Source organism: Lepidochelys kempii, chromosome 6, assembly GCF_965140285.1.
Source record: "Lepidochelys kempii isolate rLepKem1 chromosome 6, rLepKem1.hap1, whole genome shotgun sequence".
NCBI lineage: Eukaryota > Metazoa > Chordata > Testudines > Cheloniidae > Lepidochelys > Lepidochelys kempii.
In genome coordinates, this window is record NC_136385.1 from 53,680,666 (window position 1) to 53,707,557 (window position 26,892).

Genomic DNA, 26,892 nt, shown 5'->3' on the forward strand with positions numbered 1-26,892 from the left:
TCAGCCTCCTTTTTGTTAGGCTAAACAAGCCTAACTTCTTAAGTCTCCTCTCATTAAGCAAGTTCTCCATTCCTCAGATCATCCTAGTAGCCCTTCTCTACACCTGTTCCAGTTTGAATTAATCTTTCTTAAACACGGCAGACCAGAGCTGCTCACAGTATTCCAGGTGAGGTCTCACCACTACCTTATATAATGGTAATAACACTTCTCTATCTGTACTGGAAATACCTTACCTAATGCATCCTAGGATTACATTGGTCTTTTTCATGGTTGCATTACATTGGTGGCTTATACACCCAGGTCTTTCTCCTCCTCTTTCGCTTTCAACTGTTACATCCTCAGCTTATAGCAAAAATTCTTGTGGTAGTCCCTAAATTCACTATTGCAGTATTAAATTTCATCCCATTCCTATTAGTTCAGTTTTCAAGGTTGTCCAAATCTTCTTGTATGATAGTCCTGTCCTCCTCTGTACTGGCAATACCTCTCAACTTTGTGTCATCCACAAATTTTATGAGCACATTTCTACTTTTTGTGCCAAAGTCATTTAATGTAAATGTTAAACAAGATTGGTCCCAAGACTGATCAATGAGTAACTCTACTAGTAACCTCCCTCCAGCCTGATAGTTCACCTTTCATCATGACCTTGTAGTCTCCCCTTAAACCAGTTTCCTCCCACTTTTTGATTGTCATTTTAATCCCCATTTTCTTCAGTTTAACTAACAATTTCCCATGTGGAACTGTACCGAAATCTTTACTGCATTTCCTTTATCTAAAAAATCCATTATCTTCTCAAAGAAGGAGATCAAGGTGGTGTGGCATGATCTACTTTTTGTAAAAACATTTAGTATTTTATCCCAATTACTGTTTACCTCTATGTCCTTAACTACTCTGTCTTTCAAAATTTGTTATAAGACCTTGCAAACAATTGAGGTAAAAATAATGGGCCTGTAGTTTGCCAGATCACTTTTATTCCCCGTTCATAAATAAAGATACTTTATGTTTGCAATTCTCCAGGCATAGGGTACTACCCGCATGTTTACAGATTCATTACAAATTCTTGCTATTGGGTTTGCAGTTTCATGTGCCAGTTCCTTTAATATTCTTGAATGGAGATTATCTGGGTCCTCCGATTTGGTTCTATTAAACTGTTTGAGAATGGCTTCCACCTTGGATGTGGTAATTTCTACTTTCATATCCTCCTTCGCATTAGCCACCCTGACACAGCCCCCACGCTCCTCATTACCCTTATTGAAAACTAAAGCAAAGTATTTGGTTAGGTTGGGCCATACCTAGATTATCTTTAATCTCCGTCCACTTCAGTGCTTAGCGGGGTCTCACTTCTCTCTTCCCTGTCATTACAGACAGTGTGAATAAAGCATGGCTCTGTCAGTGGATGATGGATGATTTTTTTGGTGTATTCTTGCAGTTGGGGTTAAAAAGCAGACATAGGACCTGATCCTGTAACCCGTTGAAGTCAATGGGGCCTTTACTCTGGGGAGGTAAAGCTTGCAGACTCAGGCCCTATGGTTGCACGTTCTCTTTCTGATGGCTTATATCACAAGTAAGGTATGCTACAGTCATGCTAGGGGAAACAGCAGTAAACATGAAAACTCAAAGTCTTTGGAATTTTCCTGCATTTTGAAACATTTCAGTACAGGTAAATAATGTTCTTGTGAGACGCAACTTAAATATAAGTCCCTCTGTGAGGAACTGATACAGCTGCTACACACAAGTTTAATGCTGAGATTTCAAAGCCGCCTAGTGCAGGGGTTCTCAACCTTTTCCTTTCTGAGGCCCCCCCCAACATGCTATAAAAATTCCACGGTCCACCTGTGCCACAACACCTGGTTTTCTGCAGATAAAAGCCAGGGCCGACGTTAGGGGGTAGCAAGCAAGGCAATTGGCAAGCAAGGGGGCCCTGCAAAGCTAAGTTGCTCAGGTTTTGGCTTCAGCCCCAGGTGGTGGGACTTGGAGCCCCGGGCTTCAGCCCCCCTGGTGTGGCTTTGGCTTTCTGCCCTTGGCCCCAACGGGCTGGCATTAGACCCCCTGAAACCTGCTCGTTGCTCCCCAGGGGGCCCGGGACCCCTGGTTGAGAACCACTGGCGTCAGGGATGGGAAATTGGGTGTTCACATCCACTAGGCAGCTTGGAAATCTCAGCCTTACTTTTTTTTAGAAACATAAGAAGCTTTGTGAATTGAGTTTATTCATGAGTTAGAAAAAAATATTCCGTCTAAATGATCAAATGTACCCATTGCATGACCATTTATACATCACCTTGTGATGAAAGTTACGTGCTTGTCATGTGAGTTGTGGGTTGCATGAGTTTAGGTCTACATTTATTTTAAATTTCCAAACTTGTGACAGTTGGGGCTTTTGTTGGGGCTGGTTGGATACAATGGGAACAGTTGAACCTTGTGAGCTGCCAAGTTTAAAACTTCTCTGAGTAGAAGAGGCACTCTCATCATTATGGCTTTGTGGCTTGTCACACAGGTGGGTGGGTGGCTGAGTTCTGTGACTTCTAGATCTATGTTTGGGGAGGGAGAATCTCAGAGGTAATGTAGCTGGTTAAAGAGGTACCTGTACAGCATTGACTCCCTGACTTCAGCCTCTGGGCTCTCTCCTGTCTGCTTCATTCACAGCTGCTCAGTGGGACCATACTGGAATATCAGCCTAATGTTTATTAGGTGCTTTTTAAATGCAACATACATGGCCCGTGGAGATAGACCCTATTGCCTAAGGAGCAGCATCACCCTTTTACTTTAATTGGGCTGTTTTACATTTCATGGGGAACTGTGTTCTTAGAGCTGGGAGGGACTCAGCAGTTTCTGATTATAGATTTATGCCCTCTCACCTTTTTGCTGAGAACAAATACAAAGCAAAATGCAGCTAAAGCTGCCAAGACTTTTCTGCTTTGGGGTAGGAGACCCTAAATGAGGCAGGTTTGTGATGCTCACCTAGAAAGGTAAAGAGCACTGGGACATTTGAACCTGACTGTAGTATCCTAATTGCTAAAGGGTTTTTCTCCCTCCAAATTCCTGTGCTTTTAGGTGAGGATCGCATTGATATCCTGTCTGAAATTTGGGATCACTTCTTCACAGAGACCCTTCCCACGCTCCAGGCAATATTCTACCCTGTCCAGGTAAACCTGATTAAAATATAGTCTGGGAGATGGGGAGGGAATGCAACTACAGTACCTGCTTAATGGACCCTTGTGCTTCCCTTCTCTCCCTGCAGCAATTAAGTCTCCATCTCTGCTGGCGGACCAGGTTTAAAAAACTTTAAACCAAGGTTTGGGCCAAATGGGCTCTTAGTGACGTTTGTCCTAGTGAACTGTGTAAATGGAACTAGTGTGATAAACTAGCTAACCTAAGGGAGAGCACAATGTTTTGAATCCTGTTTGGTCCTGTCCTCTCTAGCTGTTAGGAGCCTGTCTATGGTGGAGTTTAAACAGTGCTTAAGCACTGATACAACAGGACTGTACTTGGGTCTTGTTTAGACTGAGGATTTGTCCCAATTATTGTCATTAGTTCTTTAGTCATTGCAGTAGCTTTAGCTCCATCACTGCAAGTAGTGGCTTTGCCTGTCTGCATCAGGGGATAGCCCTGGCACAGCTATTCCAATGACTGGCTGTCCCCGGGGCAAATCCTGGGTCTAGACCAGGGGAGAAATTTGTAAAGGCGCGTATGAAAGATTTCTAATTCCCACTGACTTTAATCAGAAGACTTTAACTGTCATTTGTGCCTTTGAAAATGTCTCCCTGGGTCTCAGATGTTTTTGTGATGAGTGGCCATATATGTACAGTACCTGCGTAGATAAGTGACACCACTCCGGTTTCTCCCTAAGTCCCGTTTACAAGGCTAAGCAGCCAAGTGTAGCATTCCTGAAGGAGGTTCGATTTTAAATCTGTATTATACTTCTTTCATTTGCTTAGACTGTAAACCCTTTGGGGGCAGGGACTGTCTTTTTGTTCTCTTTGTACAGTGCCTAGTGCTATAGGGTCCTGGCTCATGACTTAGGGCTCCTAGGTGCTACGGCAATACACATAATATTAGTTTTGGTCAGGATTTCCAGCACCAGCAGTCCTAATTGTTGAGGAGCTATTGACAAATGAGAATGTTTATAACGTCTCGCCAGTCATGAGGGAGGCGGGGGAAGAAGGGGGTCTGAAGAGGCACCAAAAACACGTCTTCTCTATAGAATGAAATTCTTAGAAATGTTAGGTCTTCCCTTTTGGCCTGTCTCTGCTCCTGGAGAGCCAGACTCTAGATACATTTGATTTTTCCTTTTATCGCTTGAAAGTCAGCAGGTGAAATTTGAAGGTCGCCCTTTCCTAATTATTAAAGTTGGCATTTCCTAAAAGCGGCCAAGAGAACTTATCTAAAGAAGATTGCTAACCGTTCCAATATATTTGTTTTTTACTCTCTCCTGGCTGTACTTGCTGCAGATGCTAGAAGGTATGTGTGTTTGGGGGGTGGGGTACAGATTAAATTGTGCAACTGAGAAGTCTTTTTACTCTTTGTGCTATGTGTGCGCCCTTGTTCATGTGTGCACATACTCTGGAGACATGGAGTGACCTAATCTAGCAGGGTGAGATGCTGAAACCTGGTTTTTAATGTACTAAACTCCTTGAGGAGAAGAATCTTTCTGTCTATTTTAATGGGAGTTGTTTCTGCTCTCCTTGTATTTTAATAGCTCTCCTGGCTATAGAAAAAGTGATACCATGTCGTTTAGTGGTGACACCCTTTTCCACTAATGGCTCCAGAGAAAATCTCTTTGCTGCTATACGGTGTCTCAATAATGAGAAACTGAACAAAAGTTACTGCAGAACTTTGTGACTTTTTAAAATAAATGATATGAAGGAAATCGAGATCCTTTGTATTTTATTTATGTTTACACTTTCCTAAGGCATACATCCCAGTAGTATCAGAGTACCTCATAAACATATCTTTGCGTCTTCCTTTTGCGTTAGGGAAGTACTATTCTCATTTTACAGATGAAGAGCTGAGGCACAGAGTGTCTAAGAGACTTGCCACAATCACACAGGAAATTGGTGGTAGATCTGGGGACTGAATCCAGATCACTGGACTCTGAATCCAGTGCCTTAATAACAAGAACAGCCTCCCCTCCCTGCAGTTTTCTTGCAAAGACTAGCTTTCTCCTTTTAGTGGTGGCATAAATTCCTCACTCTGGCAATTGCCCCTCCACACTCCCAACCTGTATAGACTGTATTTATCCACACATGTGGCACTGCAAATTTCCCTCACCAAAGATGATTCTGTTCTGGAGGAATCATGTCTTTGGGTGAGAGGGTTCTGTCAGTCTTCGGACCCATTCAGCCTGTGACGATTTTTTACTGCAAATGCAATTAAAGGTGTCATTGTGGCTTTTGTGATGGGCCCAAGTGTCCACATGGAATGTAACTGAGCCCTTCAACCATAAGCTACTGAACCTCCATCATATGGTTCTGGTTACTAACAACTTCAGCTAGGTTTGAACCTGTGACCTAGGTCTGACTCTAAGACATCCAGTCCCCTAAATTGTCAACTACATGCAAACAGTTTATACAAGTCACACTGCTCTCACTGAGTTACTGAGTGACTGCTCTGCTGGGCTTGGGAAGAAAAATGAGATCAAATATTTCTGTTTTCTATGGGATGTTGTTTTTAACTGAAATAGTAAATTAGTTGGATTAAATTGTACGATAGGAATAAATGGAAAAAAAGTGTCATGTTATTGCTGAGATACATTTCACAGCTTTGTGCAGCTCCTTTTTACACCTGGCATTCTCAAACAAGCATTTGGATGTCTTAAGAGAGCACAACACTCATATAATGGCCAGGTCAATAGGTCTTAAGTTATTTGCATATTGATTTAGCAGTTAATTGCAACATTAACCCCATTCTAAATTTATGGTTAACTGGTGCTCATTCCCTCCAGTCAGAGATTTGCTTGTGTGTGTGTGTGTATGTGTGTTATGGATCCTGAAGCAGAATATAGGGCAGAGTTTAATTCCCTCAAGAGAGAGGGGGAGAGACTCCACACTGGAAAGCATTGGGGAGGGATGGGAAGAAAGTTTGAGCAGTGAAATCTTAGCTGCAGTTAGTTTAATGGTATAGTAGACTGTGTTGAGCATGTTAGGCATAGCACTAGGTTACTGTGATGCTGGAATGTTGGACTGAGTTCAGTTGTGTTTAAATATGCTGTGAAATATTTCAACATTTTCATCTGTTAAACCTTTACAGGAGTCCTATCATTAATGCTGAAAATGAAAACAAAACCCTCCTTTAACCCAGTCACATTGGAAAGCCAAAGCTGTTGCTTTCCTCGCTGTCAGTGGAAAGAACTGGACAGGGCCTGGCTCTGGCCCAAAGTGAATAGTAAACATAATAATTAATTAAATTGTATTTTCATTTGCAATTTCCAACGCTAAATGTTGGTGTTCAGTGCGGGGTCTGACACAGACTAGAAGCAGGTATAGTTTAGGTGCATGCCATACAAATTCATCGCCTCCCAGCATAGCCAATGTGCCTCAGGTCTGACCAGCAACACAACAGTGGCTGTGCCAGTCCTGGGCTTCAGACTGCTAACCCTAATCCCAACCAAGATAGTGGTTTGGGTTTTGTGAATAAGTGTCATTTTCTGCTGAGATCATGGCTCATTCTTTGCATGACTGTCGCCAGTCATGGGCTTCAGGAGATTGGTCACTCATCGATTAGAAATGGAGCAGGAAAGGTGCTCTCTAGATAGGCCACTCAACAGTACAAGGAATCATGAGGCTGAGCAGCTAATGGGTGCTCTACCATAACAGCACACAACAATAATTCGCAAGAGTGTCTTTGTGTGTGTGCGTGCACGCGTTATGCACACACACATTTCCGAACTGTATTTTTTCAGGGTCAGGAACTGACTATCCGCCAGATTGCCCTGCTCGGCTTCAGAGACTTGGTCTTATTAAAGGTGAAGTTGGAAGAGATTCTTCCTCTCGTCCAAACAAAGCTCCCAGCTTCCATTGTACAGATGCTGCTGATTCTACAGGTAGGGAGTTTCCTTTCTTTTTTCTCCGTCTATCTGTCTCTCACCCACGCATGCACATCTCACAGCTACCAATTCATATTGCCCCTGGAAAGAGGAAAACCAGTCAGGATGATGAGGCTGGGGAAGGAGTTTTGTGTGTTATTTTGGGGAAGCTGGACATGAAAATGAACTAAACTGAAAATTAGGCATCGTGGCTTGAGTTTCTGGAGCAAACGGATGGGAGGGGGTCAAGCTGTCCCAATGGGAAGGAAATGAACCAAACTCTGGGGTCTTGGGGCTTTTCCCTTGGTGACTGAGAAGTCCCAGTGCTCTTGCTTCACTTACCCATGTATCTTAGAGCATCTCCAAATGCCTTTCACTTCTGTTTACAATTCTCATACTTGTGACCCACATATACAAGTTCTTCTAGTTCAACAGCTTTACGCTGACAGGGGAGTGCTCTCTCTCACTCACAAGAGACAATGGAATCTGATGAGCACTGGCTATTAACTCCTAATACAGGCTTTCTAATCTAGGGAGGGAGTTGAGCTGGGGTTCAGCTATGCCTGTGAGGGGAAGAGCATTGATGGGAGGAGTACCCTTGGTAGCAGGCAATGGGCTATAGATCTTCCAAGGGTCCCTCTCAAGCAACACAAGTGTTCTAAGGGAACCAGCCTATCCATCCAAACCTCAAGGGAACAGGAACAAAATCTTCCATGTATTGATCTGCGAATCCAAGTGTACCAGCTGTGTCATCCCATACAGCCTGATGTGGAAACCATGGAAAATATCCAGATTCCAGACCTTTATGTAGGCTCCTCTGGGTTTTATTTCCCTACAGTTTCCATTAATTTTTTTTTCCTTTAAAAGGAGAGAGACAGAAAAACCAACAGCAATTAAAATTTCTGAGGCACAATCAGTGTGGAAAGTGGCTAAGCTTGTGTTTACCTAAGAACTTTTAGTTTTCCAACCATAATTATTGTAACCCAAGTGGTGCTAACAGGAGCCATCCAAGTAAAGGTTGAATTTCCCTTTTAAAGATTTTAGAAAAAGAAGGTTGGGAGTGTGGAGGGGCAATTGCCAGAGTGAGGAAGTTATGCCATCACTAAAAGGAGAAAGGCGTAGCTAGTCTTTGCAAGAAAATGGTAGAAATCTATAATGAGTTTCTATCATCAAACACTTGGGTTAGATAGGTTAGCTTTACGGGAAAGGAAGGAGAAGAGAGGGGTGGTGACTCACAGTTCCAGTTCAGGGAGGGGCAGTGATTTGCCCAAGTCAATGTAAGGATTTATATTTATAGGGAAATTTACTGGCAGAACTTTACCAGTATAATTATACTACTATAGTTATACTGATATAGTGGACACTCTTATTCTGGAAGACTAGGATCTTTATGATGCTTTGCAACATAAGCTAAATCAGAAAAAGGCATTTTTCTTGCAGAATAAGTGTGTCCATACATGAAGAGTACCTTTTTCCGGTTTAGATTATGTTGCTAAGTGTCATAAAGGCACTCTTGTTCCAGAATAAGATGTTTACACGTGGACTTATACTGGTATAACTTCAGTGGTATAATTCTGCTATAAATATCCCCATGTATGGGTATGTTTACTCTACGAAATTAGGTTGAATTTATAGAACTCGGTGTTTTAGAAATGGTTTTTATATAGTCGATTGTGTGTGTCCCCCCACACAAAATGCTCTAAGTGCATTAACTCGGCAGAGTGCTGCCACAATACCGGGGCTAGCGTCGACTTCTGGAGCGTTGCACTGTGGGTAGCTATCCCACAGTTCCCGCAGTCTCTGCTGCCCATTGGAATTCTGGGTTGAGATCCCAATGCCTGATGGGGCAAAAAGCATTGTCGCAGGTGGCTCTGGGTACATGTCATCAGGCCCTCCCTCCCTCTCTCCCTCTGTGAAAGCAACGGCAGACAATCATTTTGCGCCTTTTTTCCTGAGTTACCTGTGCAGACTCCATACCATGGCAAGCATGGAGCCCGCTCAGCTCATTGTCATCGTATGTCTCCTGGGTGCTGGCAGACGCGGTACTGCATTGCTACACAGCAGCAGCAACCCATTGCCTTGTGGCAGCAGACGGTGCAAATAGGCCTGAAAACCATCCTCATCGTGTCCGAGGTGCTCCTGGCTGCCTCGGTAAGGTCGGTCAGGAGCGCCTGGGCAGACATGGGCGCAGGGACTAAATTAGGAGTGACTCGACCAGGTCATTCTCTTTAGTCCTGCAGGCAGTCCTATTGTACCATCTTCTGCCAAGCAGCCAAGAGATGTGGATGGCTTGCAGTTCTACAGCACCGGCTGCTGCCAACCAAAGATGTAAAAGATAGATGGAGTAGATCAAAACAAGAAATAGATCAGATTTGTTTTGTATTCATTTGCTTCCCCCTCCCTCCGTGAAATCAACGGCCAACAATCGTTTTGGTGAGGTCTGTCAGGGGCACCTTGAAAACTTTAATGAAGATTCAGTCCTGCCTGAAATACCAGAGTGAGGGATAGCTTAGTGGGTTGAGCATTGGCCTGCTAAACCCAAGGTTTTGAGTTCAATCCTTGAGGGGGCCATTCTGTGTGACAGTTGTTTTTGTTTCTCCTTGATGTAAAGCCACCCCTTTTGTTGATTTGAATTAGTTTGATCCTCCAGCAGCCTCAGCATTGAATCCTGCCTCCTCTCATCACGCTGCCACCACCTTTCAGCTTCAGCCCTCTCTTCAGCCCGCCACTTACTCTCCTCAGCCCGCCACCTCTCCTCCCGGTCATTTTGTGCTTTCCTGCACTCTGACATTGTCTGCCTTCACGCATTCGTCTGTGTGGGAGGACAGCATGAGCTCAGAGAACATTTCATCACGAGTGCGTTTTTTTTTGCCTTCTAATCTTCACTAGCCTCTGGGAAGGAGAAGATCCTGTGATCCTTGAAACACATGCAGCTGGTGGAGGAAAAAAAAAAGGGACAGTGATATTTAAAAAGACACATTTTATAGAACAATGGGTACACTCTTTCATGGTAAACCTTGCTGTTAACATTACATACATAGCACATGTGCTTTTGTTCCAAGGTCGCATTTTGCCTCCCCCCCACCACGTGGCTAGCCCCTTCCCTCTTCCCGTGGCTAACAGCGGGGAACATTACTGTTCAGCCACAGGCAAACAGCCCAGCAGAAACGGACACCTCTGAATGTCCCCTTAAGAAAAGCACCCTATTTCAACCAGGTGGCCATGAATGATATCACTCTTCTGAGGATAACACAGAGAGATACAGAACGGATGTTGTTTGAATGCCAGCAAACATACACTGCAATGCTTTGTTCTACAATGATTCCCGAGTACGTGCTACTGGCCTGGAGTGGTAAAGTGTCCTACCATGGTGGACAGAATAAGGCTGCTCTCCCCAGAAACCTTTTGCAAAGGCTTTGGGAGTACATCCAGGAGAGCCTCGAATGCCAGGGCAAATTAATCATTAAACATGGTTGCTTTTAAGCCATGTATAGTATTTTAAAAGGTACACTCACCAGAGGTCCCTTCTCCACGTGGCGGGTCTGGGAGGCAGCCTTGGGTGGGTTCGGGCGGTACTGGCTCCAAGTCCAGGGTGAGAAACAGTTCCTGGCTGTCAGGAAAACTGGTTTCTCCACTTGCTTGCTGTGAGCTATCTACAACTTCATCATCATCATCTTCCTCGTCCCCAAAACCTGCTTCCGTGTTGCCTCCATCTCCATTGAAGGAGTTAAACAACACAGCTGGGGTAGTGATGGCTGAACCCCCTAAAATGGCATGCAGCTCATCATAGAAGCGGCATGTTTGGGGCTCTGACCCAGAGCAGCTGTTTGCCTCTCTGGTTTTCTGGTAGGCTTGCCTCAGCTCCTTAAGTTTCATGCAGCACTGCTTCGGGTCCCTGTTATGGCCTCTGTCGTTCATGCCCTGGGAGATTTTGACAAATGTTTTGGCATTTCGAAAACAGGAACAGAGTTCTGATAGCATGGATTCCTCTCCCCATACAGTGATCAGATCCTGTACCTCCCGTTCGGTCCATGCTGGAGCTCTTTTGTGATTCTGGGACTCCATCATGGTCACTTCTGCTGATGAGCTCTGCATGGTCACCTCTGCTGATGAGCACTGCACTCACCTGCAGCTTGCCATGCTGGCCAAACAGAAAATTGAAATTCAAAAGTTCGTGGGCCTTTTCTTGTCTACCTGGCCAGTGCATCTGAGTTGACAGTGCTGTCCAGAGCGGTCACAATGGAGCACTCTGGGATAGCTCCCAGAGGCCAGTACCATCCAATTGTTTCCACAGTACCCCAAATTCGACCCAGCAAGGCCGATTTCAGCGCTAATCCCCTTGTCGGGGACGGAGTGAGAAAATCGATTTTAAGAGCCCTTTAAGTAAAAAAAAAAAGGGCTTCGTCGTGTGGGCTGGTGCAGGGTTAAATCGATTTAACCCTGCTAAATTCGACCTCAACTCCTAGTGTAGACCAGAGCTATGTATCTACTCCCTTAGAACTGGAAGTAGATCCCAGGCATTCTGGGGAAGTAAACCCCAGAATATGTGACTGGAAGCTGTGTAGTTGTGTGATGACACATTTGCTTTGATGCTTGAATTGCAGGGTGTCCATGAACCTACAGGCCCCAGCAAGGGCTACGTACTGCTGGAAGAGCTGGTCAAACAGGTGGTCTCTCCATACCTGGGCTTGTGTGAGGATCATAGCTTCCCTGGTGGTACCTGCGCACTCGGTAAGACATGCCACACTGAAGCTGATGTAAATCCTTTTATTCAGGCACCTCCACTGGTTAATGTAAGGAAATGTGCAGTTGTGCCAGACAGAGATGGGAACTGACAGATGCACAGCTCCATGAGAGAGAGAATCAAAGGTTAAAATGTCCCCAGGTGGATTCCGATCAATACAGCCCTGGATGTAATTTATGCACATGTGAAAGGCTTTAATCTTTTCCCATGCCACAGTGAGCTGTAATGAAACCCCACAACGCTCCCCACTCTCAGGCTGCTCCTGTGGGTGGAATGATTAAAAGCTGCCACTGCATTCATTTATTTCCAGCATCTTGGCTTTTAGATTGCTCACCCCCTTGCCCAACACGAGATCTGATCCCTCCTCCTTCAACACTCACCTCCTCCCTCTTCTACCTGATCCCCTGATTCCACAACCACTTCCAGTTGCCAGTGTTCTCCTGTCCCCCCTCAGTTCCTGGAGTAGCTGATAGATCTGCCATATTCCTAAGGCAATGAGTTTCCAGGTATTGGTTCTCAATGGTTAAGTTTCTCTTACAGAGATTTTCTACTGTCTTTTTGTGTTCACTGCCTGGGGTTTCTGGGCAAGAAAAGCTACCCCAAAGATTGTGAATAAAAAGGGGTGGTTTAGGTCTAGACTACTTAGGTGGCTATCTAGAGCACCACACTCTGAGTGAGGGTATGCTGTGACTCCAGGAGACATTCTTCTAGAAAAGGAATCTCTCCAGTGGGTTACCATGCTCTAGAAGCCCAGCTCTGGATCCTGGCTTTCAGGAGAAGGCAGAATTACCAGGAGTGAAAGATCACAATCTGACTTTGTAACCAAAGGGATGGTATAAAAAAGCTCCCCCCTGTTCAGTTTGTAGCATTTCATAGATGATAGGCCTCATTTTAGAAAGGGGTCACAGTTTCAGGGTAACTACACCTATATTCCCCCTCTGTGGTTCCTCAATAGCACCCAATTTAGGCTTCCAGCTCCCAGCCATCATCTCTTTTGGTAGAGACCTGTGTCTGACTCTCTCTTGGAATTTTAAGACTGCGCAACTCTGCTCCTTATATTAGACTGTGATATCCGCAGTAAGCCATATTGTCTGAAAAGGCCAGCATCTGTGTTTTGTTTCTTCCTGAGGACTAAGATTGGTGTGTTGCCCTCAGTTATAAGTTACCACACAGCTCCTCTAAGCAAGCACATTTATTCTTAAGGTAAAAGCACTACAGAAAAAACACATAATAACAATACGAATTCCTAAATGCGTGCTAGCTAACCAGAGGTCATCCCCAACTCCAACCTCAGGGCTGGGTAGGTTCAAACTCACAACTGGGTTTTCCCTATGGTTACAAGTCCATATACCTCTTAGATCCAGAACCAGAACAAAGTCTGGGCACATCAGCCATTTCTTTGTACGGCTTGGGCCTTTGATCTTGGCCTTCTGTAACAAGTAATCCGGAGACAATGACCCTTTCCTCATGGCATAGCTTCAAAAGGCTGGGTTTTTGCATAAATGGAGTTGGGGAATTTGCATTAACTTCTCCGTAGGACTTCCCTAGGAAATCTACTTAACATTTATTGTCCCCAAAGTCCATACTTGTTTGACCCATTTTCAGTGTAGTACTTTGAACTCCCAGCTCTTGTATCTGTCACATCTCCCACTAGAGAAGTTACATACAATCCTGGCCTGTGATAATACATACATTTAATAGAGTAAGGCCATTTAAGGATATTGCAGGAAATTTCCGTACCTGTCACAGGAACCTCAATAGGATCTGGCGACACAAAGCCCCTCATCCTCAGTCTCTAGAGCAGGGGAGAAAAGAGAGCCTTGTGGTTATGGCACCTGACTGGGACTTGGCCTCCATCCTGGCTCTATCACTGACTCACTGTGTGACCTTTAGGTGAGTTATTTCTATGGGCCTTTTGTTCCTCCCTTCCTCAATAAAATGGGGATGTTGGACAAATTAGCAAATATTCACTATACTGTTCAATCCTTGTTACATCCATTCATGAAGCTAGAAGTGGTTAATTCACCTGCAGTTCCAAATGCAAACCTGATCATTGTACAGACTGCTTGTCCTAGATGATTAACCCTTACCCCACGTAGGGCAACTGAGTGTTGACCTGATGGGTCTGTGTGTCCGGTCGCTTATGGGGATTTGCATACTGCTGGAATAGTTTGAAGTGTAGCCACCTGACTCCTGTAAAAGTTTCTAGCCATCTTGTTTCCTGCCAAATAAAAAAGCAGCTAGTGTCATAAAAAACAGTTAAACCCAATCTGGCCTTGTAAAGTTTGTGCACTTAAAATCGTTGTGTTTACTTTGATTTAGTTGCTGTTAATTTGTTTGTTTTTCCCTTTTGCTCCAGCCCCTTCCTTTTCTGAACAGGCAGGGAAAAAGAAGAAGGGAAAACTTGTGATTTCATTACACAATGTTGGCAGCAGAGCAGAACTCTTCCCCAGATTATCTTGGCATTTTAAAAGCACACACACATTTTGAAAAACCCTCTCCCTAGTCTGCAGGCTCCTTTCTCTCTGGTTCTGGAAGAGCCAAGAGGTAGCAATCTGGGCTCTTAATGTGCAGCATAACAGCTCTGAAATCCAGAGGGATCCATGTCATTGGGTAGCACTGTAGTAGCCTCTGCGAAATGATTAGTTGGACTCTGGGTCTACTTGCATTCTCAACAGGAGCCAAGGACTGAATAAAAGGGCTGTTGAGCCTGAATTAACCTCTTCTCCCTAGAGCTGGATCTTCCAGGTTAGGATTAGGGAATAAAACTGAGTTGGTTTGTTTGTTTTTTTTTGAGATAAGGAAGTTTGCATGGGCCAGGCCCCTGCTATAGGTAAAGAAAGGACTTCAGCCTCCAGGGTTGTCAATCTGCCTACCGTCAATTCACATTAAACATGATTTTAAAATGGGCAGGGAATACAATCGGAACCGAAATGAAAGGGGATGATGGAGACTGGGGATACTGTAGGAGTAGTACCAAAAGCAGCAATTTTACAAAGATAAACTGTGGTACTGGCAGGGAAGGCAGAATATGAGAGCCTGAGCATAGGGGGGCTGGATTCGGCCCTTGCGAACCCATTTTACTTCTGTCCTGTCATACAACAACCTGTCACTGTGAATGTGGCTGGATCTTGGCAACAACACTCTGTTAGAGATTAGCCTCCCTTAGTCTTTCAAGTTCTCTTTTGCTGCTCTTGCCTTACCCACTCCCCCCCCCTTCCTGTTTGTAGTTCTGTCCCTTATAACTTAACCACAGCTTGACCCCGGATCCAGCTGCCCCAGAAAACAAGTGTTTGCGTTATAAATGGGGAAGAAGATAAGCCTTCCCACCAGGTGGAACTGCATGACTGACCCAATATGGAGAGGTTGTTTGGCAGGAATGTCAGTGTTCATCTGGGTATGTATCTAAAGATTCCCTCCAAAAACCTCCCATTCAAGTTCCTATTTCGCTCCTAACAAATAAAACGTGAACTAAAATCCCAGCTTAGCTATTTGTGAGAATTTCCTCAGGGCAGAATCTTGTGTGGCTTCTGAGAGGATGTGAGATACAGCCTTGTTTCTGGTTTGAATCACCTCCTATAAGCCCATGAGTAATGCTGTCCATACTCACAGCCAGCGCTCCCTTCACCTTCTGCACAGCGAGTTGGGATCGAGCCCAAACTCATCCTGGTTTTCAGTCCTTGGCTCTAAGCTAGGGTGATTGAGTTTTAGAAATGAAAAACCAGAACACCTTTTACTCTAGAGTCTTGCCCTGCAGGAAAGTTTTGAAGATCAGAAGGGGTAAGGTGAGGGCTCTGGCATCGCATGTGTCCGAACTCTGCTTCGCACTCCAGAGAACCTTCTAGTACTCTCTTCGAGGGGCCAGGGAGGAATTTTCTTCTCTCCTACTCCTCTGAATGACAGCCATACACAACTGTCTAGGTACATTGCAACTAGCATTGGCTGGTTGTTATGGATTTGATGTGATGGCATGCTGCATAATGAGCAATGCGTGGTGCTGAGGAGAGAACAAAGCAAAATGGGCTGAAGTACGTTTGCCACCGTTGGTGGCAATATTAGACTTGCTGGACCCTTGGTCTAATCAGGTTTAACAAATTCTGGTGGCAGCCATACTAATTCCTCAGTCTGGCCAAGAGGAGATGAGCCTTGTTTCAACTGAGGGCCACCAAACTCCCTGCCCTCTGTCTATTTTTAGCACCTCTCCACACATCATCTGCCCAGGTGAATCCACTGCTCTCTCTTCCTCTCATAGCTGTAATTTGAGGCCACCCATTTCCTGGTACAGACATGGGCAAAGAATTATTCTAGCTTCTTTCATAATAGGGCAGTTTTAGTTCCTTTCCAGCACTTGTTACAGTGTGATCCCTTCTGGAGTACATGTGTGGCCCTGATTACATTAGTATCTGAGCCCACCACAATCTCTAATATATTTATTTATCTCACAACACCCCTGTGTGGTAGAGAAGAGCCGTTATCCCCCATTTCACAGTCAGGGAACTGAGGCCTAGATCCTCCTTTAGGTGCCACTGACATTTTCAAAACTTCCATTTTAACCCTGCCACCTGACCCTGTAGGTGCCTACATTTCTGCCAGTTGGCACTCCTAAAGCTGCTTATGCCCTAGTTCCCCCTTAATTCTCCATAGTAAAACAAGTTTTGACTACAAAAGATCGATTTTAAGTGATTATAAGTGATAGGCAAAAAGTCAGAATTAGTTTCCAAAGAAAACAAAATAAGCACACAATCTAAATCTTAAACTTGTAAGACATTAGACAGTATTTAGATCAAGCAGTTTTCTCACCCCACTGGATGTTACAGTTCATAATACACAGGTTTCACCCTTGAAACCTGAGCCAGTCTCCTTCGTTGGAGTCTTCGGTCTTCTGAGTGTCCTTGTTGCTTGCAGCATAGGTGGGGGGAGGAGGAAAGGCAAAGCATACGGCCACAGTGTTCTGTTTTATACTCTTAGTCCAAATGCTTGGAGAACATAAGTCCGGGCATATCTGGTGGGCATTGCTGAGTCACCAGGCAAGGTTAATTCCCCTGGTGTGGCCTTGTGCAAGTGAGTCATTGTAGCTCCCTTGGTGGACAACGGCTGTTGATGATTGTTTGACATCCGCTTGGGCGTTGGTTATCCCCCTGGTTATTGTCTTTGGGGCGCTAGTATCTGGGTGCTTCCCAAACTCACAGCATATTTTAGTGACAACCGTACAACACAATCTTATAACTTCATATGCACTAATGATATACATATTTAGCTGGAACAATTTTAGCAGATCAGAACCTTTTAGCATTTTAGCTAAATTTTAGCATTTTAGCAGATCAGAACCTTTCCCATGGTACCTTACAAGGCATGCTTTATTGTGCAATATCACAATTATATACTAATGATGAATATGGGGGTTACAGCACACGCCCCTGCAGTATAGAATGTCACAAGAGGTATCAAGCACGAGCAGGAGAGGGAGGATTTCAGTTGCTCAGGTTCTAAGCTGCCTTAGGTGCCTACTTCCAGGAGAGAGTTCACAGCTGAGGATCCTGCACAGAGAGAGGTCCTTCTCTCTCAACTTGGTGCATCAGGACAGACACTTAGTCATGTAAACCCTGCCCTCTCCCCAATATTTCCCTCCTGTATTAGTTTATGTGGCCCCCTGCTCAGTTTGCTGGCTTCTGAGGAGCCCTTTCTCTAGCAGGATTTAGCCCAACTCTCCCTCTGTATTTTGAACACCTAAGTGCCTGCTGAGTATTCCACAAGGCAGCAGACCAGGTAGCCATTAGGGGTTGCAGTGCCAAAGTAACCTTTCAGGATCTGTCCTGAGAGACACAGGCCCAGATCCAAAATGGTATTTAGGCTCCTAACTTCCAGTGAAATCAATGATAATATTTCAATGAAAGTTAGGAGCCTAAATGCCTTTGTAGATCTGGCTCAAGTGACTGAGTCTGAGATCACATAGCAAGTCTGTGGCAAAGCCAGGAACTGAACTCTGGTCTCCCAAGTCCTAGGCTAGGGCCCTAACCACTGGACCATCTCTCCTCCCTTAAGTTCATTTAATATATTCATTTGCCTCTATAATACTTCTGAATGGGCTCTTGTCCCTTCACCAGGCTCCAGTTGGTGTAACTATCTGCTCTGTTGCATTTGGGTTGGAGAGATCTCCTCAGGCCTTACTTGCCAGCTTCACAGAGGTTTTCTAGCTGCCTTTGTTGCTGTCCTTCCAAGCTGGCAGCCGGGAGGGATAATTGAAGGTATGGAATCCAGAGTTCTAAACAAATGAGAGACATATGAAGCCACTGCAAAATCTAATTTAGAAAAGTGGGGTCATATGCTGGCCCAGTAGAATGCTGCCATTCAGCTCTCTCCTTATCCCAACTAACTGAAATGAGTAACCTACAGTTGAAACAGCCTCAGTCCTAGAAAGTTCCAGCGGCATGGGAGATCTTATCCCTGTAATTTTTGAAGCTGTCCCTTTCTATTAAAATCTACTTTGCTTGGTTATCAAGTCTGTTGTCATATGCTTCCCATTATGTACTATTGCACTGCAGCTAGCTCATAATACCAACTTGAGCACCACTTTTCATCCCAAAGCATTTTAGACTGCAGGAAGAAATCAGTGAAATGCAGCAATCTGTGGGGTGGAATGCAGCAGTCCGTCTGCATCAGCAGCTGTACAGAACAATTTTTAGCAGGGAGAGTTAGGATTTAACTTCTCCAACTGAAAACACAGGAGAAGGGGTTCAGTCACTGGTGATAGGTAGCCAAATGTCAGTAACTTATGTTCTTGCAAAAGATGCCTTGGGAAGGCTGACAAGCACCTCAGCTTTAATCCTCATATAAAGGACAGCAGCAAAGCACCCTATAGCCATGCTGGGGCACTGATTTAGGGATAACTAAGAGCACCACCCGTTGAATCACTATCACCACTTGTTGCAACTTTTTTTTTTTTTTTTTTTAAATCTTCCAATCCAAATTCTGACCAGGTTTGACCCTATTTAGCATGTAAGAGCAGATGTGGGTGGGGACTGGCTGGCTGCCCACATCACAGAAATCGCCAGCAGAGAGGCCGAGGAGAGAAAGGCGAATGTGCTCTCTTTTGAGGCCTGGGGTTGGTCTCAGGCATAGGGGCATCATGGTTCGTGGGGAGGCTTTCCTTGATGGACTTGCTCTGGAAGGACTTTAATCCGCAGGGTTGTCAGGCTGGCCTCTTTAAACAGAACGAACATTTACACACACTGAAATCCCAGTTTATTCCTAGAGGAGTAAATTTTAAAGTGAACACAAGAGGCCTATTTGCTTGTGAATTTTCTCCCTGTGTTAAGAGTCCCCTGTTTGTTCTGGCTGTGAGTTTGCCAGGTGAACTGTCTTGGGCTTGGGTAGTCTTCAAATCTGCCTTGCTATAATGAAGAAAATAACAGTTATAAAAAATGGAGTGTTTAGAAACAAAGAAAAGAACCAAAATTCCATCTTCTGAGGCAGAACCTGCAACAAAACAATCAGGGAAGTGGGCAGCATTTTCCATAGCTTCAGTTTGATCTCCTGGAGACTAAGTACTAATACAGTAAACTGTGGGGGTTGAGATGAACCTGCCCCCTGAAAAGCAATTGAGCTACCTTGCCTCCTGGCCCTTGGGGTTTGTCAAGCCTGAGAGGGTTAAAGTCTAGTGGGATTGAAGTCACAGCTAAGTAACAGTTGCACTGGCTTCTGTCTCCCACTGTGTCAACCTTTGGGTTTGTTTACTTCAGTCAGAAAAGCAGAAGCTATCATATGATTTCTCTCTATAAATACACTGGGGCGTAAACACCGGGGAGGGAGAAAAGCTATTTAAGGTAAAGGACAATGTTGGCACAAGAATGAATGGCCATGGGCAAACTTAGGCTGGAAATTAGAAGGTTTCTAACCATCGGAGGAGTGAGGTCCTGGAACAGCCTCTCGGTAGGGGTATTGGGGGCAAACAACCTAACTAGTTTTATGATGGCACTAGATACATTTATGAACAGGCTGATATGACGTGGTTACTTGTGATAGCAGGGGACTGGACTCGATGACCAGGGAGGTCCCTTCCAGACCTAAGTGCTTTGTCTCACCAGGAAAGATGGAGAGGCAGCGACTGCCAATTACCACTGTGTAACTTAGGTCTTGTCTATGCTAGACTAATTTTCCTATGAAAAAAAATATCCGTCAGTGACCACTCCTCCCTTGGGGAGCAAGAGGGTAAACCAGGCACTCGCAGCCAGCAGCACACTAGCACGCTTATATGACCCAGGGCATAGGCACGGAGTTTTGTTTTTCCCTGGGGGCACTCCACCCCTGCTCCGCCTCCTCCCCTGAGGTCCAGCCCTCTTCCTGCCCCCTCCCCCCCACCCCACCTCCCCCGGTGGCTTCACCCTTGCTCTGCCTCTTCCCTCCGCTGAGGCCCCGGCCTCTTCCCACCCTGCTCTAAGCTCTCCCCCAAGGCCCAGTCCACCCACTGCTCCCTGCTCTCTGCCCTCCCCCAAGGTCCTCTCCCAGTCACCAAACAGCTGATTGGTGGCAGCTGCCCAAACAGCTGATCGGCAACTGCTGCTGAATAGCTATGGCTAGTGGGTGCTGAGCACCCACTATTTTTTTTCCCACGGACTTGGTGCCTGTGACCCAGTGGTTAAAGTGCTGTGGCCGGTCTGCAATAGTGTTGCTCATTGTTACTACCATTGGAGCTGCACGTGTGGTGGGAATGGTGAGACATTTTAGGAGAAAAGGGCTAATGTGGACACCCCCTACAACTCTCCCATATACCCAATCCAGCTTGCAGTGGGGCTAGCTGGAGCTGGGTCTGAAATAATGCGTTTACTGTGCCTGTAACATGCCTAAAACTGATTCTACCATTCTCTGAAGCCTGAAATGAACCTTTTTGAATGAGTGCATTATTGGCAGCATCAGGGTGAAGTTTTGTCATAGCCTGGCTGCTGCCAGTGGTGGAGTTTTGGCTGCTCCCCCATCCTTCCCTGTCACAATATCAAGTTTGTTTTGTGCCTTTCTTACTGATGCAAGCTTCCAGAAATGTTTCATAATCTTCAACGACTAGTGCTTTGCAATTTGTTATTCTGTTTCTCATGCTTTTCACTTTTTGGCTGGACAGATTTTATAGGATCTCAAAACTGCTGCTTAAGAATTAATTATTCCTTGACTTTTTCTTAGGTCATAGGTAGGAGAGATACAGGGATCCACTTTATCTGCTCTTGGAATACAGCCACTTCTGGGGTCGCGCACACCAGCTATTTAACAATGTATAGCAACTCTGCACAATGGTTCAGGGCAGGAGATGAGAAAGAATGCTGTGTTCAGTTAGAACTGCTGGGGGAATTTCGTTATGCAGATTGGAATTACCTGAATGGCAATTAGCAGGGACATAGGAGTTAAAACTCCTAAAAATACCAAAGTCCGTAGTGAATCAGTGCCTCAGAACATTGGTGGGATGCACTGTGGTGCAGGAAGTGACATCTTAGATGTTGAGTTTAAAATTAAGGGACTCTTTTCAGCCTTCTGGGATGTTATGCAGAGAATGTGTTAGCCTCAAGTCCTGGCTGTTCTGGTCATTCCATTCTGCATACTAGAATTCCCCCAGCAGTTCTAACTGAACACTCAGTTCTTCACTTCTCGTCCTAAACTGTTGGCCACGGCTGGAGATAGGATACTGGGCAGCGTGGGCCAGGACTCTGAGGTGGTGCCAAACATTCTCTGTCTCAGTTGCTTGGCTCGCTGGCTCACATGCTTAGGGTTTTACTGATCACCAAATGTGGGGTCAGGGAGGAATTTCCCCCCAAGTCAGATTGGCACTGACCAGGGAGTGGGGTCATCTTCCATTCCAGTGTGTGGGTGTGGGTCACTTGCTAGGATTATCTGGGTATCTCTCATTTAACCATTTCCCTGCAATTGTGGGGGCCTTGGGCACTGCTCTACCTCAGCCCCTCCTATTCTTTGCCTGTGGTACATAATAGTCTAGTTTCCTTGGATGTCATTTGCTTTGGCTAGGGTGAACATACATCCTTTTTTAAGCCTTGTCCTGGATGGCCTGACTTTTTTGGCAAAAGTGGACAAGAGCAAATGGGACAAATGCCCACTTTTGTAAAAAAAAAGTGGGGTATGGAGCAGTGTTCCCTCTAATTTTTCCCACCCATGTGCGGAATGAATTTTGTTAGGTGCATCAATATGGAGGTAATGTGGGGCCGAGGGGTTCGGAGTGTGGGAGGGGGCTCAGGGCTGGGCCAGAAGGTTGGAGGGTGGGGTGAGGGCTCCGCCTGGGGGTGCGGGCTCTGGGGTGGGGCCAGGGATGAGGGGCTCAGGGCTGGGACAGAGGGTTAGGGTGCAGGGGGTGAGGGCTCCAGCTGTGGGTGCAGGCTCTGGAGTGGGGCTGGGGATGAGTGGTTTGGGGTGCAGTTTGGCTGCGGAGGGGAGAGAGGATTCCCCTTCCCATCTCTCTCTCCCTGCATCCACACCCGGCCTGCAGGACCCTCCTGCCCAGCCCCTGAGCTCCTGGCCCGGGAGGCTGGCCCCTGGCCCCTCCCCTGCTGTTCCCCCTCCCCCGCAGCCTCAGCTTACTGCACCGCCGGCACAATGCTCTAGGCAGCGGGGCTCCGAGTTCCTGGGGCAGTCAGGAAGGAGAGGGGAAGTTGGATGGGGCGGCGGGGGGCAGGCAAGGGACAAGGAGAAGGTGTGGTTGGATGGGGCAGGGGTCCCGGAGGGACAGTCAGGAAGGAGAGGGGGGTTTGGATGGGGCGGCGGGGGGCAGTCAGGGGCAGGGGTTCCGGGGGCAGTCAGGGGACAGGGAGAAGGGGTGGTTGGATGGGGGGGTAGTCAGGAATGAGAGGAGGGGTTGGATGGGGCGGCAGGGGGCAGTCGGGGGCAGGGGTTCTGGGGGCGGTCAGGGGACAGTGGATGGGGCAGGAGTCCTGGGGGGAGGGGGGGAGTGTTGTCAGGGGGCAAGAAGCGGGGGGCGGGGGATAAGAGGCAGGGGCCGGGCCATGCCTGGCTGTTCGGGGAGGCCCAGCCTCTCCTAACCGGTCCTCCATACAATTTCTAAAACCCGATGCGGCCCTCAGGCCAAAAAGTTTGCCCGTCCCTGCTTTAGTGTATGGGTGCTGGTGGTGGCCTGTGAAACACAGGAGGTCAGACTCGATGATCTCGTGGTCCCTTCTGGCCTCAGATTCCATGACATTTTGTGTCCCACCCCAGAAGTGGCCACATTGCAGCAGTGAGTGACATGCTTGTTGCACATGGAATCTGTAAAGTGCACAAGGCTAGTGCTGGCACCACAGGTGTGGGCAGCTGTGACAAAACAACCTGTGCCCTGCCCCAAAGAGTGGACCGTACAAGTGTAATATGTTTCATATTGACTTTAGCTGATGGCAGAGCATTTTCTTGCAATACATTTTTTGGGCCAAAAGAATGGCTCCCCAAATCCTCTCGGGGGATTTCGTTCAAGACACTTGAGGAGGGAAGTTAGGCATCCAACTCCCATTGACTTTCAGTGGACGTTGGGCCCGCAGATGCCATTTGTGCCGTGACGGTCTCCCCCAGGGAGCCTGTTTACCACTCGTGTTTATCCCAAGTTCACTCATGGGCTTCAGTGCAGCTACACCTGATTCCCACTGTCGTAAGTAAGAGGAGAGTCAGATCCAGACACTGAAGAAGTGTCTGAGTTGCAAACTCCCTGCCAGTTTTTGTCCCACTTCCCCAGCAGGTGGCATTGGCCTCTGACGCATGCACTTTCAGGATACCTGCAGGCAAGCTCTTCAATTCAGCAGGATGCTATTGGGTTTATCTATGCCCTGCTGATCTCTCCCCTGCTTCATTTTTATTTTCTAGAGAGACGGTATTCCAGATCTCGTCCCAAGGCAAACCTGCTGAGCTACTCTTCCCATAGCATGACGGCTCGGCAGCCCAGCGAGATGGCCCTGACGCCACTGACGGAGCAGGAGGGCGAGGCTTACTTGGAGAAATGTGGCAGCATCCGTCGCCACACTGTCGCCAATGCTCACTCGGATATCCAGCTGCTGGCCATGGCCTCCATAATGCACACAGGGATCGTGATAGAAGAACCAGACAACAGTGACAAATGCCTCCTCCTGCAGCCCAGCTTCAGCCACAGGCAATGCTCCAGTGAGCCCAGTATCGCTGATGGGCCGGAGGGACTGGTAGCAACGGGCAGGCAGGAACCTACGGAACTGAACTGCACATCTGTCAGCTAGAAGGGATGTCCCCTCCAGGAGAGAGGACCATGTGCATTAAACCAGACGATGGGCGGTTGTATTCCTGCTGGGAATGTTGGAGAACATGAGCCTTGGGGATGTATTTGCTCATGTTGTTGGAACAGTCTATGTTCTCATGTCTCTTGGGAAGGGCGCCCTAGATTTTTATCTGACTTTCTAGGATCATTGTCAGTGGAGGTACCAGGCTGCTCCCAGCAGAGCATTCAGGACTGCAAGGGTTTCAGTGTTAAATGCCACTGTCTCTGTGTTCTGTAGAGCTCCTTCCTGAGCTGCTCAACATCCAAGTTCCACAGCTGTAGCCTCAGGTTCCCTCCCTTTTCCTTTTTGTGAAAGAAATTTATCTGAACGTTTTTCAATCTCATGCCGAACTCCTTGGTCTCATTAAATGGAGCCCTCCTCCAACTTCCAGCAGCAATTGGAGAGGACTGTGGCTAAAAGCTCACTTGGTCCTTGCCCTCTGTTGCTAGGATGGTGATGCCTGGGGTTGGGTTTTTCTTTTAAATGTATTGTACTCAGGGATTAAACTTTGTGAGTCTTGTGGAGAACTCCGCCCCAGATGCTTTGTGGTTTCTGCGGGTGGGGGTGGGATTTCCTTTCTTCTTTGCTCCCATTGCATACATGGGAGAGACTTCATCTGACTTAGCAAGAAGCCCAAAACAGAGTGAGCTAAAGCTCTGAATGGTTTTTCCTCTGACAGTATTGCCTGTCCATGTTCAGCCCCAGTGTGCACCCCCTTTGAAGTCAGTTGAGTCTTATGGGGAGTAAATGGAGGTAGGATTTGGTCCCACGTGTCCTACTTGGACTTTGGCATCAGGCGTACTGTCAGAAATGCTAGCATTGTCAGGATTCCATCATAAGGAGAAACCTAAACAGGTGGCTTCCAAGAGAAAAGGGGCAATATGGTAACTGAGGGTATGCTCCTGCATTGGAAAGGTGACTTGAAAGTGGCATTTTGAGCCCAGGCATCCATGGGTCGAACCCTGGAGCTGACATGGGGGAAATCAGCTTTGGAATGGTGCCTGAACTTCTAGCTCTTACAGAATTTATGAAACCAAAGATAACCATCTGGGTGTAGAGACAGGAACTCTAGCTCTGTTGCAAATCCATGCAGTGCTGTGACCTCTGATGATAGCTGGCTCATCTAAATGTTTCTTTTATCCCTTGCATGTCCTGTCTGCAGCTAGGTTTTAGTGGCTTTTGTTTTATTTGGAAAGCTACAACTGGTCCAGTTCTTAAGCAATGCTAGTGTCTGTCTGACAGTGGCATACAATGCATTCCACTCTCACTGCTACAGAGGGACCGGTAGGTACTCCAGAAGCTGCTCCCATAAGAGTGGAGTCAACCTGCTCCACAAATCCCCCTAGATATTCTGCTGATGTCTTGCTAAACAGAATTGTAAGTGTAATTACAAGCTGCTTTAAATTTCAGGCTCCATTTAAAAAGGCGACACCGCCCCATCATCTCTGAGCGTTGCCTGCCCATGTTCAGCCCCGATGTGCACCCTCTTTGATGTCCCCATGGTCATCAACATGCACATGTAGATAACAGATAAATCCATGAGTGGAAAGGTTTTCTCAACCTGCCAGGACCTGAATTCAGGGCTTTGTATTTCTCATGCTATAGGTAATGACTTTGTGTAAGGTCGGCTTTTGCAAGGTGGTGAGCACAGTTCCATTCCCATTCAATGAAAGTGGAGATTGCTGGGCATCTCTCAGGATTGGGTCTCAATCGCCCGGACAGTGTCGGGAGTAGAGATTCTTACGAGGCTGCTGTTAGCATCAGAAATACCAGGGAAGAGCCCTGAGCTCTGGAGCTCTTTGCAGCTCCTGTGGTTGGTAACTGTAGGTCTACGAATGCATTTGACAAGGGCCTGCTCCTGCCCCTGGTCAAGCTGACTGGAGTGTCACTGTTGGCTTTAGCAGAAGTGCACTGATTTGGGAATGCAACCAGCTGTTTGGACTTGGTAGACCAGGGTTTTAGGGTTTTACTTATGTTCAAGCCTCCCAAGGAGGAGCAGCACAGAATTCAGAGTAGCAGCCTGAATAGTATGTTAGTCTGTATTCACAAAAAGAAAAAGAGTATTAGTGGCACCTTAGAGACTAACAAATTTATTTGAGCATAAGCTTTCATGAGCTACAGCTCACTTCATCGGATGTGGAGGAGGGGCAAAAGCGGCTTTAAACCACTCTTGCTCTACCTGGATTGTGTGCCTGGGCTGTGCCACCCAGTGTAAATGAGAGCAGCCTTGGTGTCTATTCTAATTTACGGCAGCTTACCCAGGCTGCCTAAGGACTGTGACAAAGCCCAGAATATTGCCAATGGCATGTATTACAAAGACTTCCCCTCAGGGTAGATTTGATTTAAATCAAATTGATTTAAATCATGATTTAAATCAAATTGATTTAAATCATGATTTAAATCAAATTGATTTAAATCATGATTTAAATCACTAGTCAGGAAGACTTGATTTAATCATGGATTTCTACATAAAAGTGCATTTTGGTTGGGTGTTATAACCTTAATACATATGCTTCACAACTCAGAGTAGATGTAGGTTTCGTTTTTAGAAGGCACACACTATACATTTTTAAAGTGATGTATTTTGAAAACTTTTCAGGTTAGTTTTACAGCTATCTCAGAAAATGAATGATTGTTTGGTTATTTCATTTACCAAAGGTAATTGAAGCAGATATTTATGAAGTCACTGGGAGGTGAACTATCTCCAGTTCAACAGGTTAATCATTAACATTTGGAGGATTTTCTTGCCAGGCTGTATTAGGAGAAGAAATCACCAGATAGATATTTAAATTGTTTTATTTAACTAAAACAACAATATACTGTATTCTGGATTTTTTCCTTCAACAGCAAACATACAATATTTTAACAAA

At 46.0% G+C, this 26,892-nt stretch overlaps 1 protein-coding gene across 7 annotated transcripts in view; it reads left to right on the top strand.

Moving 5' to 3' along the window:
- Positions 1–26,370, top strand: part of PRR5L (proline rich 5 like) — an 86,546-nt gene extending 60,176 nt beyond the window's left edge. For 4 of the 7 annotated variants that reach the window (XM_073347995.2, XM_073347993.2, XM_073347998.2 and 1 more), the window contains 4 exons: positions 3,049–3,140; positions 6,896–7,036; positions 11,623–11,749; positions 23,601–26,370. In XM_073347995.2, the coding sequence (XP_073204096.1) occupies positions 3,049–3,140; positions 6,896–7,036; positions 11,623–11,749; positions 23,601–23,983 (743 nt within the window). In that variant the 3' untranslated portion in view covers positions 23,984–26,370. The remainder of the gene's footprint in view (positions 1–3,048; positions 3,141–6,895; positions 7,037–11,622; positions 11,750–23,600) is intronic. The other 3 variants (XM_073348001.2, XM_073347999.2, XM_073348000.2) reach the window with 3 other exon arrangements.
- The last annotated feature ends 522 nt before the right edge of the window (positions 26,371–26,892 follow it).